This window comes from Asterias amurensis, chromosome 22 (assembly GCF_032118995.1).
Source record: "Asterias amurensis chromosome 22, ASM3211899v1".
In the NCBI taxonomy this organism is placed as follows: domain Eukaryota; kingdom Metazoa; phylum Echinodermata; class Asteroidea; order Forcipulatida; family Asteriidae; genus Asterias; species Asterias amurensis.
This window is the reverse complement of record NC_092669.1, coordinates 10,017,352-10,033,772: the sequence shown is the minus strand read 5'-3', so window position 1 is coordinate 10,033,772 and position 16,421 is coordinate 10,017,352. Positions and strand designations below refer to the sequence as shown.

Sequence of the window (16,421 nt, the reverse complement as noted above, 5' to 3'; positions counted from 1 at the left end):
TATACTTGTTGTGTTTTTACATAATTTGAGTAATAAAAATTCAATAAAAATGCAACTTTGTGGTGGGAGCACAATAGCCCTATAAATCGGTCCAATCCACTCCGTATCCTTGGCCCCAGCACGCACTGATATCAAAACCTCCACAGGTTATTTTTGGGGGAAAAAACCCAAAACCCCAATGAATAAATACAAGTTCGTTCTCTCTACGGACGCATGGGACAAGTTTTTTACTGGAATCAATAAACTTCACTCACACTGTTTTTCTGTACATTTGTTTACAAACAAACAACTTTTAATTGGGTCTCTCAACCAGGCAAACAATCAATGAAAATGTCACATTTTCAAATAAAATACGAACATAGGAGTGTATATTACAGTGATGCATACCAAGCTATACTAATCTACGTTGTAAGAATCAGGAAAATGGTAAATAATTTATATCAATGAAACCACAAGATGGTAAAAAGGGCCCAATATCATATTTGCTTATCAAACATTTTCTGCTAAGCAGAATTGAGCAGGATACCAGGCACAAATTGTACATTATGTTGTGGTAGTCTGGCTTGTAACTTTATTCTGGTAAGCAACATTTTGTTGTGCTTAGCTACTTAGTGCATGCTTAAAAGCATCTCAATGAAATTGGGCCAAGGCGGGAATTAATAATGATAGTGAATTGGATAGCTCTGTAGAGCTGAGCCGCAATCCCAAACGACTGGCATGGAAGGAGAGACCACTGGAGCGAGTGGAGTCGCGAAGCCACGAGGTCCTTTTACAACCTGGGCCCACTTTCATAGAGCTGCTTATGCAGAAAAGTAGCTAAGCGCACCAAATTTGCTTACCAGAATAAGGTAACCAACAAAACTATAATGTCACATGTACAATTTGTGACTGGTGTCCTAATCATTTCTGCTCAGCAGAAAATTTTTAAGCAATATTTTTTGCTTAAGCAGCTCTATGAAATTGGGTCCTGTTCGCGTTTTTTTTCTCAAGAATTATTCATGAGTATGAAGTGTGCATTATTCATAACCTTGTATGCAAAGTGCTGAACGATTAACCAATCTAAACGCAGACTTCCCAAAAACGTTTTATAAATGAATAAAAGGTGGATGATTGTTGTTTCACAGGCAGTGTGCATAATTTGTGAACGAATGCTGACCTGCTGACCCCTGGCGCTTCTGATTGGTTTGGACTTTTGCAACCGACTTGACAGCAAAAGTCAAGATTTGTATAAAAAAAACCATAAGAAACCGCAATCAAGTTTTAAAAGTCCCTCGTGCTGCGCCACTCGGTGCATGGTCTCCCCTTTCAGTCGCTTGGGTAATAAGTTTACTTTTGTATATCTCGAAGGTGCTACTGCTAATCACTGCCCCTATCCTACACTGTACTATAAACAGGGCCCAATTTCATAGAGCTACTTACAAGCACTAAATTTTGCTTAAGCAAAAACATCCTTGCTTAGTAAAATCAGATTACCGGCCAAGACTCCACTCAAAACAACAGCTAATACGACATACGTAACATGAAATTTTTGCCAGTAACATGTATAAAATAAGCAAGCTGCTTTTGTGCTTAAGCAATTTCTTTGCTTAAGCAGCTCTATGAAATTTGCCCCAGGTTTTATCTAGCATTACAAAATGTCATGATTGGTTATACACTATGTAACTATCGTTTACAAAAAGAGTGTTCTTGTGCATTCCTGAGCCTTTGAGGCAGGCAAGATACTACAATGGTCATCAAGCTTGATCGTCATATGCCATATGGGAAATTTTACACTTTGAGTCGTAATTTCAACATATATTCAACAAGCAGTCATAACAATGACAGTAATGTAATTTTATTGTAAACCAAATCCCCTTAGTCTTATTTGTCGACGTTTTGAGATGTGTCCCTTCATATCAAATCAGTTTGAACAATCTCCATAAAATTCAAGATTTAAAGTTTTATACCGTGGGGCTGTGTACTTATTGTGCCTGCAGGAAGTCCAGGCTCTGTGGCTCTTTTGTAAACATGTGATGTTACAAGTCACATGGTCTATAGACGAGAAACCCAAAGTCTGCAAGTAAACTGATATTCTTTGTACATATTTACAACAACATGATTTTGTCAATAATCAAAATGAAGAATGAGGGGGAAAATTGTGCACTTAAAAATTAATTGAGTGTCTCTTATCAGTTTAAAGGCACCTTAGTCTTCAAGTTATAAGGACTAGTTATACTTATCTAAATACAATAAACAGAAACAAATGAGAAAGAGTGTTGAATAAATAACATTTTGGACAAGGTTTTAAACCATCATAAGTTTACAATCCCCCCCCCCCCAACCGTCGCCCTGAAAACAATTGTCAGAAAAAATGGTGCATGGGCTTGTGTGAAAACAAATTTTGTTGCTGACAAACAGTCAAGAAACATACACGCGCAGTGAGGGGAGACATTTTGTGGACACAAGATGGCAGCAGGTAGTTCTCAGAAGAGACTGTTTCGCAAATACCCATTGTGCAAGCCCTAACTGTTGAACGAGGTGCATGCTGATCTAGCATGCGATCAAACTTGATTGCTAGCTAGACCAGCATGCACCTCATTCCAAGCCCAACATGCGCGTACCTAGTTTGTATAAAGTTTCTAGTAACTTTAGCTAGTATGTCTGCTGCCACCAATTGTCTCAAAGCCCCCTTTGTTGATTGAAAGAAAGTGATCAGTTGATTATTTCTATTAGAGTCATAGATCCCCAAAATGAGTTCACTAAAAGTGTTACGACTTGGGGAGTAATAGCGACTTCGGGATTTTTCGAGGCAAGCAATTTTGACTGACTGATATTAAATAAATGTAACTTGCAGAAAACACAATAAATAAAACTACTTGTCTTATACCATGTTACCAGTTTTCCCAATGGTTGTACATTTTTGTTAAGCAACTGACTGAAACCACCCAAAAGTATTTCAACTTGTGAATGGACATCAATAAAAAAGAATGAATTATTAGGCCTGGAATATGATAGTGGATACTTTTAGGTTCACCGAATAATATAATAATAATAATGGCTTCTAATATAGCGCTCAGGTTCGTCACGCAGTGACACTCATGGCGCTCCAACATTATTACCCCTGGTCACTGGGCCTTAAATCATTCCTTAAACCATCTCAGCTCCCTGGTGCAACAGCCTTGTGCAACAAATGCGCTACATGGCTAAATAGGGACACCGCCAATATAGGGCTAGATAGCTCAGTTGGTAGAGCGCCGGCACGTTAATCCGGAGGTCGTTGGTTCGAATCCCACTCTAGTCAATTCTTTGTTCAACCCCAAAAATCGTTTCAAAATTTACCCAGTCAGTTTCCCTTGTGGTTTATATTGATACATGGCTAAATCAATCACAAGAACCATCTCTGCCCTCACAGGTACCCATTTACCCCTGGGTGGAGAGAAGCAATTGTAGTGAAGTGTCTTGCTCAGGGATCCAAGTGTCACGACCGGGATTCAAACCCACACTCCGCTGAACAGAATCACCAGAGCTTGAACTCGGTGCTCTTATCCGCTCGGCCACCACACCCCATAAATAGTGCCCTCAAACTGTGTACGTCATGTCTAAGAAGACTAACTGCAAAATCTTGTGGTCGACTTCCACAACATTTGTCTGCAGATTTGTAAGATACTGTACCCCAAAATAGAACATGTTTAAAGGCACTGGACACGTTTGGTAATTGTCAAAGACCAGTATTCTCACTTGGTGTATCCCACACACGCATCAAAAATACCAAACCTGTGAAAATTTGGGCTCAATTGGTCATCGAATAGTGAAAGAAAAAAACACCCTTGTTTAATAAAAGGCTTCAGCTGAAGTCTTTTGAGTGAGAAATTACTTCTTTCTCAAAAAGTACGCACTTCAGAGAGACGTTTCTCACATGTTTTGTATACAATCAACAACTCTCCGTTACCAAGTAGGTTTTTATGCTAACAATCATTTTGAGTAATTACCAATAGTGTACAGTGCCCTTGAAGAAATTGCCCATTTGTAAATGGGGATTATTATTATAAAGATGCTGACCCTATGAAATGTATACAAAAGAAGGGATTATACCATTGGATTCCTCTCTTCAAATCGACTAAGAAACTGCAGGGAAAACAAAACAAATGAAAAGAAACAAAACTGTGATAATGATAAAAGAAAAACATGTAGAAGGGTTGACTGATGAATGGGGTCCAAACATAGAACCCTGAGGAACTAGAGTGTATCTCAGATACACAAACACATTGCCAATCTACTAGTCTTAGACTAGACTTGTGGACAAGTCGTTAAATGTCTGTCGCGGTGATAGCATTCCGGTTCTCTCCGCGATTCCTGTGACACTGGCGATATTCTCACGAGACCTCCGGCCCCCCTAGCTACCGCTCTCACAACTACGCAGTAGTAGTCGTCAGCTTCGAGCGAGAGAAGTAATCTAGCCAGAGCAGTATTTGATCCACCAAGACTTGACTATCGTGACAGATCATTAAAGACTTGTTCACAAGTCTAGTCTTAGAAAAAAAATTCTCTGCTAAATAAAAAATGTGTTATTTGGAAAACAGTTTTTAGCAACTACCTTTGAACAAACTATTTTTTTATTCCAAGAATAGAAAGTTTCCATTTGACGTGACACAGTAGTGTGAAGTCGGCCATCTTCGAAGGCAACTCAATCATTGTTTTTACGCAAAACTTACTGTTATGCGGCACATTTCATTTCTACCAAATTTCTCCCATGATTGGGGGCATAGACAACTTAGAACGCTTGCTGCAGCTCAAAGCCAAAACCCAAGTTGCCCGTAAAGATGGCGTCTATCACAACAATCTAAACAAAACCAGTTGCTCAAGTTTGTAAAATAGTCAAACAAACAGAAACCAATCTTCTAAAAATTGTTCCTTTACAAAAGGAAAATCATTCCCATGAACTCGTAAAACGTTCACAAAAGTGTTTGAAAGCGAGGTTTAGCTGCATATGACGCAAGCAAAACCGTGAACGCTAACGTCAAAAAATTGTGTTATATCTGGGTGATGTCACCACTTAGGGCTCATGCTCACGTATGACATCTGCGCATGTACGTACCTGACGTGAAAAATGGTAACCCCACAGATGCTAAAAATGTGAGATTTTAACGAAACAATTTTCTGATGGTCACGTTCATGCGGAGCGTGCAGTTAAACCTCCCTTATGTTATAAGAGATGTTAAATTTGATGAACTGCCTCTAGTTACCGGGCGTTCTTGGTAGTCTAGTTGGTAAGACACTGCTCTAGAATTGCAAGGGTTGTGGGTTCGAATTCCACCTGAGTATTATATGCCTGTGATATTTGTTTACATGACTCGGGAAAGTACTGAGTATACAGTGAAACACACATCGGTGTATGGGTAAAAACCAAAATGAATAGTCCCTAATGTTGTTTAACACCAATACTCTAGCGTTGATATCAAACCAAGCCCTTTTCATATCTACGGCTTCAGCTTCAGATTCAGCTCAGGGCTAGCTTGGCCCTGCGGTTCTTTTGACAATTGCGCATGCTTTGAGTACGCGCTCATCAGGGCCCATTTTCATAGAGCTGCTAAGCACAAAAATTTGCTCAGCAGGAAATTTCTTTCTCAATAAAAACAGGATTACCAACAAAATAAATTTCTATTTGTTGCATATTGCTTGTTACTAGTAATCAGCTGTTTTTTGCTTATCCTGAAAATCGCATGGAAATTTGGTTGGTAATCCTGTTGTTATCAAGAAAGAAATTTCATGCTAAGCAAATTTTCGTGCTTAGCAGCTCTATGAAATTGGGCCCAGAACTTCAGATGAGAGGACGGAGCCTGAAGCCAAATCCATAGCCAAAGCCGTGGTTTCAAAAAGGGCTATAGTACTCAATGAGTTAGTATTTACTTCAAATGCATGATGACCAATGTAGGCTTCACTGATCTGGTGCACTTACCCCACTGATGCCAGGTAGATTTAAAATGGTGCTAAGTACAGGTACTCTACGAAGGAAGTTTATGACTACTGGGAAGAAACCACTGTCAAGAAAAACAATCAAGAAAATTGTGAAGATTAGGGTTAAAGATAGTGTGAAGATTAGGGGTAAAGACACTGGACACTATTGGTAATTGTCAAAGACCAGTCTTCCCACTTGGTGTATCTCAACATATGCACAAAATAACAAACCTGTTAAAATTTTAGCTCAATTGGTTGTCGAAGTTGCGAGATAATAATGAAAGAAACACATTTGTCACACGAAGTTGTGTGCTTTCAGATGCTTGATTTTGAGACCTCAGATTCTAAATCCGAGGTCTCGAAATCGAATTCATGGAAAACTTCATTCTCAAAAACTACGTCACTTCAGAGGGAGCCGTTTTGTCACAACGTTTTATACTATCAACCTCTCCCCATTACTTGTTACCAAGTAAGGTTTTATGATAATAATGATTTTGAGTAATTACCAATAGTGTCCACTGCCTTTAAAGATAGTCATACATCTATGTATGTAGATTGGTTATTAAAAGTGTCATAATAGTGGCATCTTATAAAGACCCATTGCATATGACGTCACACTCTCATACAGGAAGCAGATCATTGGACAATAGCTGTTCTATGTCTGTAAAAATGTGCGGGTGACCTCAGCGTACCTGTAGCATTTCGCGTTATGCAAGGGGGGCTGTTGGTTTCTTACATAATACAGAACGCGTCTCCGAACAATGCGCGTAATTTTGGGTGTCAACTGAACTCTCTTTTGTGCACGTTTGTGTACGGTTTTGACACCCAAAATGACACCCAGAATAGGCACATGTGAGTACGCTGTGCGTATTGCAAGGGGTCTATAGCGCGCATATCCGTTTATACTCAGTGACGCTCAAGGCGCTTTAACACACAGTATTTTCCTGCAAGGTATGAGGGACTCTGTTTGAATAATGAGATCTTCTCCTTTTCGAACATGCCACCTACTCCTAGGGCTGCAACAGGGTTACCCCTTTCACAGTCCATACGAATGTAGGCTTGGCATCAATTCGAAGCCTGGCCGGTAGAGCAGAAAGCACTACCTCCCCAATTTTATGTAGCAAGTGTCACGACCGGGATCCGAACCCACACCCTGTTGATCAAACACCAGTGCTTGAATCCGGTGCTCTTAACCGCTCGGCCATGACACTGCCACCATGTTATGGTTTCTACTGCGGCGCAATATGCTGCCAATCAAATCAGGAACAACGGGGCGAACCCCTTCTCTTGGTTCTTTTACTTGCGTTGCACAACACACGGGATCAAAGGCTTTACTTCTCATCCGAAGGACACAGCAATAATGGTTAAGCCTCTTACTAAAGGACACAAGTGTCACGACTCTTAAACCCACACTCTGCTGAACAGAAACACCAGAGCTTGAGTCCGGTGCTATCACCTGCTCGGCCACGACACGCCATTTGGCAATTAAAGCAAAGATTGTTGTAGACGACCATGAAATCAAAGATAATCTCAACTCTGTCTTACCCAAATAATAAGAAAAATCCATATGTTTCAAGGATCATGCCAACAAGGGGCCATCCTATCAGAACGATAACCATCCCTCCAATGAAGAATCCCGTTGCTTTCCATTTATGTTGCTGGAAGAAGAAGCGGAAGGTTCTTTCAAGGCCAATGACGCAGGCTAGACCAGCAAGAAATAGAATCTGAAAACGAATCAAGAATTATTCAATTATTGCGGAGGATTTCTTTCGGAGGATAAAAACTTAAAACTGGGTCTTAAAACTGGGGTCAATCTTACAAAGAGTAAGACTAGTCATAGGAGATGTTAAAAACTTAGAGGCAGTGGACACTATTACTCAAAATAATTAATAGCATAAAACCTTACTTGGTAACCGAGTAATGGGGAGAGGTTGGTAGTATAAAAACCGAGTAATGGGGAGAGGTTGGTAGTATAAAACATTGTGAGAAACGGCTCCCTCTGAAGTGGAGTAGTTTTCAAGAAAGAAGTATTTTTCCATGAATTTGATTTTGAGACCTCAGATTTAGAACTTGAGGTCCCGAAACCAAGCATCTGAAAGCACAAAACTTTGTGTGACAAGGGTGTTTTTTATTTCATTCATATCTCGCAACTTTGACGACCAATTGAGCTCAAATTTTCACAGGCTTGTTATTTTATGCTTATGATGGGATACAACCAATTGAGAAGACTGGTCTTTGACAATTATCAAACGTGTACCTTCCCTTTATAGGATTGCGGTAGTTTTTGTAATACAAAACACACATTCCACAGATTTACATTAAACTTACACAGTTTGAAGATAATGATAGTAGAAAACTTCTCTTAAAATATTACTCACTGAGGTGCTGTAGTTTTTTGAAATGATGAAAACAAGTCATACAAATAATGTAAAACGTATTTTCGTGACGTTGTTCATTTACACTCATTTCTCAAAAACTACAGCGACTCAGTTAATAATATTTTAAGAGAAGCTTTCTACCACCATAAGCCTTTTTGAGGTATGGCGGACGTGATACGCGCGCATCACACGCCGCGACTGATGCCACGCTCACCACATTTGTGGTCATTAGGTTTACGTGAAAACGCTGTGTCGCCTAAAAGGCTAAAATGCGCACTTCACTGAATAACATACAATCTATTTCTATGGTCAATAAGCACAAATTTACCACAACTTTACTAGCATTGTGTTCGCCATATCTCAAAAAGGCTTATTATCTTCAAACCCTGAAAGTGTAATGTAAATCTGTGGATATTGTGACACGTTTTGTGTCCTACAAAATGTACCAAGACCCAGTCCTACTACTTGCCTTCAACTCGCCGACTTGCCGTCAACTCGCCGTCAACTCATTTTCGTGCCGTCAACTCATTAAATTTAATAAATGGGGCACAGAAGTGTTAAGTCTGGGCTAAACTACATATTTCTCATGGTTTTCGGTAAAATTCATTCACAAAAACGACTTTGTGTTACAAAAAAAAAGTACCAATCATTGACATCTTGGACCAATACTAATCAATGTGAAAAAGCTAGATGACTGCCGATGGTTTTGCTGCTTCGAGATAATTTTTTCACGCAAAAATACCTAAATTTTTATTCCGAAATATGACCTAAAACTTACGCGAATTCTCTTTGAGCTGATACTTTACAATTCTATGCTCTTTTGTGGATTTTAAAAATATATTCGTGGAGTTGACGGCGAGTTGACGGCAAGTAGTAGGACCCCCAAGACCCTTTAACCAAAGAGAAAGCAACTTCGTGTCGTTTCCCTTTCAAAAGCGAAGCATCTGGCCTAACTGTATAGTAAAAGATACAGGTAGTCACTCACATTTCCAATAGCAAGAAGTCCTTTGTCGAATAGAAATATGATTCCAAGGAATAAAAAGAAAGCTCCAAAGCCGGTCAGTCCTATGCCAATCTCTGCAATTAGAGAAAAATATATCAAATAGTATACACATATTGACTGGCAATGAGGTAACTAGTAATCATCTATTCCCCCGAGGGACTTTGAGTGACCAGAATAGGGACCTTTTTCCCGAAGCCGAAGGCCGAGGGAAATAGGCCCCACTTCTTGTCACCCACAGGCCCGAGTATGGATGCGCCATGTACGAATCGAGGAAATTAGAGTCGGAGAAAGGTAGCAAATTTATCGTTAAAAATTTCTTTTTCAAATTTTATTTGTTTCACTTTTCAATACACACAAAAAAGCAAGCAAAGAGTTAGGTTAACACATTCAGCTCAGCCGGTTTATACTGCCAAGTGGCTCGCATGGGGAGGCACCAGAATTTTTTTTATTTTTGGTTATTTCTGAATGAGGAAATGGTGTGGACGTATGACTAAGGATTCAGCTAGCAGATAACTTTCCGTATGGCGCCACCACTTTTTCACAAATTTTTACAAAAAGGGATATCTTATTGAGGTAAACTAGATACTGTTTTAGAATAACTTTCCGTATGGCGCCACCACTTTTTCACTTATTTTTACAAAAAGGGATATCTCATTGAGGTAAATTAGATACTATATTATTTCATATCGAATGAAAAAGTGGTGGCGCCATACGAAAACTTTTCCCTGTTTTATTTCATATCGTATGAAAAAGTGGTGGCGCAATATAGAAACTTTTCCCAGCTAGCCTTGGCCACACAATCAAAAGTCACAAGTGTTCAATTCAATTCAAGTGGGGCTAAAAAACATGTTTTTTATTTAAAACAATAATTTACCGTAGGGCCAACAAGCGGAGGGAGTTCTGCGTATTTGGCACTATTTATCATGTTTGTTGAACCATGGACATGATGAACTATGATTGTTTGGACCACTCACTCAGCTTAAGACAAAATGTACAAAATGGCTCAATCAATCATTTCAACATGTTCAATGCAAATTTACAATGACAAGTCGATCGTGTTCTGATTTTGGCCAGTTGCATTGTTATTTTTTGACCGATATTGAACACACTTATTCACTACAAAAACGCACAAATTTGTCGATACACCTTTAGTCTTAGACTGTTACTTAAAAAAATATAAAATACTCACTCTGAAAATCAGTAACTTCAAACATTTTGCGAACTCTTTCAACCACTGTCGTCTGCAAAATTGACGTGTCTAAAACTATAACCTCGTTCACTTCTTTACTTTTCAGTCTTTTTAATTTATTATATTTTTTTAGTCCAAAAACTAAACAATTATTAATAAAAAACTTATTCGATTAGATAATATCTTCATGAAATATTTTTTTTTATTAAGTAAATATAAATAGGTGTACTAAGCGAACCAAAGAAATACAATTTTTGGCTAACGTCTTAATGTATCATGCGCCCTCAAGCGTTTGTCGTGACTAGTCTTGCTTTGATGGTGCTCGGATTTATAGGCGAAGGTGGGCCAAATTGAGGAGCATGAAAACCAACTTTATCCCGTCATGTGTGACGGCTGCTGATCCAAATCAGTGCATACATGGCCCAATTTCATAAAGCTGTTTTATAGCAGAAAATACTTCTTGGCAAAATACTTTCTTTGCTAAGCAAAAAGTAGGCACCACCAGTCACACATCACAACAATAAATATTCGCCGGGAAGCGGTTTAATAGTGGCATAATTTTCTTTTATACTACTTTTCTCTGTGCTTAGCAAGTTTTTGTGCTTACATAGGCTTTATAAAATCTGGACCAGGTAGAACATAAACCTGGCGTGTATTTACACGGTGGCTACAGAAACAGTGTGCCCTTTTTGCAAAAATTTATGTAAAAAAATAAATAAAGGCTTTGCCCCCCGCCCCCCCCCCCCCCACATACTTGAGTCCACAACAAGATGAAATTCCAGACCTGACGAGAAAGGGCACTGATCAGATACGTGAAATAGCCTCCCAAACTTCGTTTTTAGCACCATAGTGTCAAATCATGTTTCTTTTGAAGAATGCACTGGGGAGGTATAATCCACAACATACAGGCCTACATCTGATGATCTGAGTAGGCCTACATAATGTGGATATGATTTTGAGGTGTGGATGGCATGGTGAGATGTCATTGGTTTGCGGTATGCCGTGATGGTGTGTATCTACATGCCAGATAGAGTAAATTAAGAAAGAAAAACCACAAGGCTTCAGCATTTTTATCAAAATTTATTTAACAAAAATAATATAATTAAATAACCATTATTTAATTTATTAACAATTATTTAATTAAAGAGAGGCGTGGGTGGAAGAACCAGCTTTATCATAATAAAAAAAAATGAGTTGATTAATTCCGCTGATTTAAAAAAACAAAATCCATTAATAATACAAGAGCTGTTTTGAAATCCCTAATCCACCCCAAGTCAAGGAACATGTCTCCACATTTGGCTGACTGAGCTGGGTCCTTGAGCTTCGATGCCCGGGCTAGCAGCCGTGAGGCCGTAGCCCGGTAACTTCTACCTTTCTCCTGTTGACCGTACCGAGTCCTTGTCAGTACACAGCTGAGATGTAAAAACCCCAGTAGAACACCTCGCGGATCCGCCCACGACTGGACCATGGCAGCGACGAACCCTAACTTAGTTAGAGTTTCGACGGAGGTAAAACTTCTCCCCTATTTATAATTTCACCCGTTCCATTACCACCGCCCCGCTATTTTCATGTATTTAAATCTCTTCATTGAATTCAATTATTTTCATTGTATTAAATTTCTCATTGTATGTAATTAATTCAACTTCCCTTTATGCTCATATATTTTGAAGCGCTGAGTATTTATTTCATTAAAATTTAATGTCTTATATTTTGTTGTTCTAAACCTTGACTCCCATTCACATTTATTCAAGTGCGGTCTTTCCCTTTCATTTCTGTTAAGGTTGTTAATTTCGATTTGCGACTTCGTAACACTACCAACACATTTCCTTATCTTTGCGAATAAAGGACTTGCAGGGACCAGTCTAACCGTCTGAGTGTCTTCAATCATAGGTCCTTTTCGAAACTACAGATTCGGCTTTGGAATCGACTCGGCTCAGGCCGGCTAGCTTCGCCCCGCGGCAGTGTTTCGACAATATTGCGCTTGCTTTGCGTACGCGCTCAGGGCTTCTTCTGACGAGAGGACGGATCCTGAAGCCGAACCCAAAGCCGAAGCCGTGGTTTCGAAAAGGGCAATAATAAGCCATAAACGTACTATAATGACACCACACAGGGATACTGGCTCACAAAATGGCGTACCCCAAGATATATTATTGCTGATCAGGTAAACTGGGTCAATTGAAAAGCGACTCATGGACATTTAGTTGGCTGTATCAATACATGATTAATTTATGAACCTGTAGTATTGAATAATGACATCAAGCGCTAATAGGGCTAAAGTGACTTCGCAATAATGCTCAGTGGACCATACCATTCTGAGAACAGTATTATTGTCTTTGGAGCTATTATTATTATTATGATACCGTAACAACAATATTAATGTTTGTAAGGGGCCGTTCCGAACATTAATTTTTTTGTTTATTTTGATAAGACCTAAGAAACAATTTTTGACCCTAAAAAACAACAAATTTTTTATTTTAAATGTTTGGCTTCTCATAATATACTTCAATATTTTACACTATATTGAAAATGACATCAAGCGTTATTCACGAGCCTCAAAGTGTGACGTCAGATGTTTAGGCTAGTTTATTGTAGGCCATATAGGTAACGTGTTCTGCATCACGTCGGCTTTTCAAAAGGAGAGCAGTGTCTGGCTCTCTTCAATTGTCATCCATCAGCTCAGCGTACCGTAGTACGACACGAGTCCATCTAAAATACTAGAGTGGGTGTATGGCCTGCCTCACTCTACAGTTATCACTCGATGTAGTTGAGCGCCTGTTTCAAATTGGCTTCTCAGTTTCCTCCATGGTTCACTTCATGACAAATTAGTCTTGACTTTTACACTGCGTTTCACAATATTGTTAATTTCTGCGCCAAGAAGTGGATTTCCTTCAGAACTCATCAGCACGCCAGGGAGCCTCTCAAGGACAATTGAACTTGATGCCATTGTTGAAAGGTAAACAAAAAACCCGAGAGAGTTTTTGATATCCGTAAAAACAGACTGTGCGCGCCCGTCGTGTTTGCGTCGATGCAATAACCGCCTGTTGTTTTAGGCCAACGTCACTGTACAACTGATAGTCTTCTATACTTCACTGTCCCAGCTAGACTATTGCTTTAAATTATCTTGGTAACTGCAAGGACAAAAGTGTAAAACCAGCTACAAGTGGTTGAGATCGCCACCTCGCGTTCGACATTCGCTATAAATGAGGATTTTGAGTTGATGGAACTAGGCTTTAAAACACATCAATTTGTACCTTATTGTTTGCCGTAATTTCACCCAACGCACAACGGAAATTAATGTGTCACTGTCGGTAAAAACTCGCACTGAGTTTTATAAAACATTTCGTCACACTCGCGGCTTTTGCGAGGAGTAAAGACCCAATTTTGGCTGGAAATATTAGAAAAAAAAATCTGCACATTCAACAACATTTTTTTCTCTCGAGGAGTTACACCGAATCTTGGCTGAATATTAGTGAACATTTCTTCACATTCAACACCACTTTCGAGAAGAACAGACCGATTCTAAACATCATACAGCTTATGCCAGTACAGTTTGAAACTCAGTTTTATGCTATAGACCATGAAGCTAACAATATGCCTTGCTGCCCTTGTCACTGTGATTGCTCTATCGCAGTGGTGCCCTATGGTCTGGGGCGACTGCCCGGCTATGGTGATCGGCAGTTGCTCAAGTGGATGGAAGCAATGGGAACGAGCGTGCTACATGGTTAATACCGGAAAAGCTAATTTTGAAGATGCACATAAAGTTTGTGCAAAGAAAGGTGCCGTTATGGCGGCTCCTCGCTCCCATGCAGAGAACGAGTTCTTGGCAGACCTTCTGAAGACCGGTACAGAAACTACGATCACAGCATCGTGGGTTAACTGCGTCACAAGTTCAAACGCCACTACCAGCTGCAAATGCTACGGGGATGACCAGAAAGCGTATTACTTCACGCCTACTTGGAAAACAGATGACCCTACAGGTACAGAAGGTGAGAATTGCGTCATTCTGCATGTAAGGCAAGACAGTACATACGGCAAGTGGAGTGATACAGCGTGCGATGGGTCAAGGGTCTTTGCATGCAAACGGCCCGCCGGTCAACTTCACTTCTAAGTGGGACCCCACGACTAAAACGCTCACTCCAGAACCAATAAATTATGTCTCTTTTGCCGATAGATCACTTTTTTGTGTATAGGGCCTCAGAATCTGGAACAAACTTTCGAATACATCATAGATTCCATATCACTGCATACATTCAAGACACTCCTGAAAGCTCACATGTTTCATGAGGTGTACCATCTATAATGTTTCTTCTGATGTGCCACAAATACATCAGCAGCGCCTAGAGCAAACTTTCGATTTTGGCACTTTATAAATTCTTTTGATCGAATGATTGACTGAAGCGTTTTGGCTCACATACAGGAAAACTAATCATTTAATGTAAACTTCACTTCTAAAGTGGGGCAACTTGGGTCCCATTCTGATGCTCTCAGTTTGCTCCACACACCTGGAATGCACTGTCCACCTCAATTGGGAAATCTGACTCTCTTCGAATATTTAAGAAGATCAAATATTCTCTGTACCATATCTAATGCGCTGCGTTCTTCGCGTAGTGGCGCTATACAAATGTCTAATAATATGTATGTATGTAAGTATGTATTTACGACCAACCCTTTTGGACCATAAACAGGAAAACTGAGCATTTTAAATTGTCAACTTCAGATCTAAAGTGGGACACCCATGTCTCACGACCAGCCGTTTTTGGCACACGAACAGGAAAACTGGACTTCACGTGAACTTCACTTCTAAAGTGGGGCAACTTGGGTCCCATTCTGATGCTCTCAGTTTGCTCCACACACCTGGAATGCACTGTCCACCTCAATTGGGAAATCTGACTCTCTTCGAATATTTAAGAAGATCAAATATTCTCTGTACCATATCTAATGCGCTGCGTTCTTCGCGTAGTGGCGCTATACAAATGTCTAATAATATGTATGTATGTAAGTATGTATTTACGACCAACCCTTTTGGACCATAAACAGGAAAACTGAGCATTTTAAATTGTCAACTTCAGATCTAAAGTGGGGCACCCATGTCTCACGACCAGCCGTTTTTGGCACACGAACAGGAAAACTGGATTTCACGTGAATTTCACTTCTAAAGTGGGGCAACTTGGACATCACGGAAAACCGTTTTGGCTCGCAGACAGGAAAACTGACCATTTTCATTTTCCAACTTCACATTGGTATGCCTACTATAAATAATTTGGATTGAGCAAAGAACATTGAAGAGAGTAACCTAAAGAGTGTAACCTCTTTGAACTGGCCCCTTTAACAAAGATATTGACACAAAGGCTAGATAAACTCTCCCAGCTCATACAATGGTATTAAATGTTACATGTACCAAAATCCCTGGCTCAATATTACATATAAAGCTGCATTTGCACAAGTAGTTTTTAACTATACTTTTTGTGCATAAAAGCACAATAAAACCATCACAGAACAGGGTAAGAAAAACTTGGCAAGTGTATCCTGATGTTAACAGTACTGTCTCAAAAATAGACTTTTTTCCTCAAACAGAAAAATGCATTTTGAATTGTTTTTTCTTCATATTGAATTTCTAACATTAAAAAGTAATAATTCTATCAATCTTGCAGCTTTTCCTTAGCACTTAGTGGATTACCCAACATTGATCAGGAACTGTTGATGACCTTAATTTTACAATTTGCCCGGCCCAGCCCCAATCATATTTCTTGACATTGCATAAAACAATGTTTTGTGAATAGCGCCTCTTTTTGTGAAAGTGTTCCCTTTCGGTTGTTATTGGTGTTTTCATGTCTTCTGGGTAGAAACACTGTGTTTATTGTATCCTGTTGTGACTGATCATGCCTTAAGTATAGTAATTTTTCCAAAAACAATGCAT

The 16,421-nt window shown here is 39.5% G+C and overlaps 2 protein-coding genes across 2 annotated transcripts; one reads left to right on the top strand and one right to left on the bottom strand.

The window, feature by feature from the left end:
• Positions 1-276: 276 nt before the first annotated feature.
• On the bottom strand, positions 277-10,563 carry LOC139953892 (vesicle transport protein GOT1B-like). Its single transcript, XM_071953492.1, has 5 exons — positions 10,505-10,563; positions 9,298-9,389; positions 7,480-7,658; positions 5,936-6,017; positions 277-4,104 (listed from the first exon to the last, which is right to left on the bottom strand). Exons 1-5 carry the CDS (start codon positions 10,527-10,529, stop codon positions 4,066-4,068), a joined length of 417 nt encoding a protein of 138 aa, XP_071809593.1. The 5' UTR covers positions 10,530-10,563; the 3' UTR covers positions 277-4,065.
• Positions 10,564-14,081: 3,518 nt separating this feature from the next.
• LOC139954077 (snaclec subunit A-like) lies at positions 14,082-14,612 on the top strand. Its single transcript, XM_071953738.1, has one exon. The coding sequence runs from the start codon at positions 14,082-14,084 to the stop codon at positions 14,610-14,612; it is 531 nt and encodes a 176-aa protein (XP_071809839.1).
• The last annotated feature ends 1,809 nt before the right edge of the window (positions 14,613-16,421 follow it).

Bases quoted from the DNA above. Each gene is read 5' to 3' on its own strand.
- LOC139954077 (XM_071953738.1), top strand. From the start codon at position 14,082: ATGAAGCTAACAATATGCCTTGCTGCCCTTGTCACTGTGATTGCTCTA.
- LOC139953892 (XM_071953492.1), bottom strand. From the start codon at position 10,529: ATGTTTGAAGTTACTGATTTTCAGA. The intron at 9,390-10,504 runs GTGAGTATTTTA...CTCTAATTGCAG, and splicing joins TGAAGTTACTGATTTTCAGA to AGATTGGCATAGGACTGACC. The intron at 6,018-7,479 runs GTAAGACAGAGT...TTTTCTTGACAG, and splicing joins GGATTTTTCTTATTATTTGG to TGGTTTCTTCCCAGTAGTCA.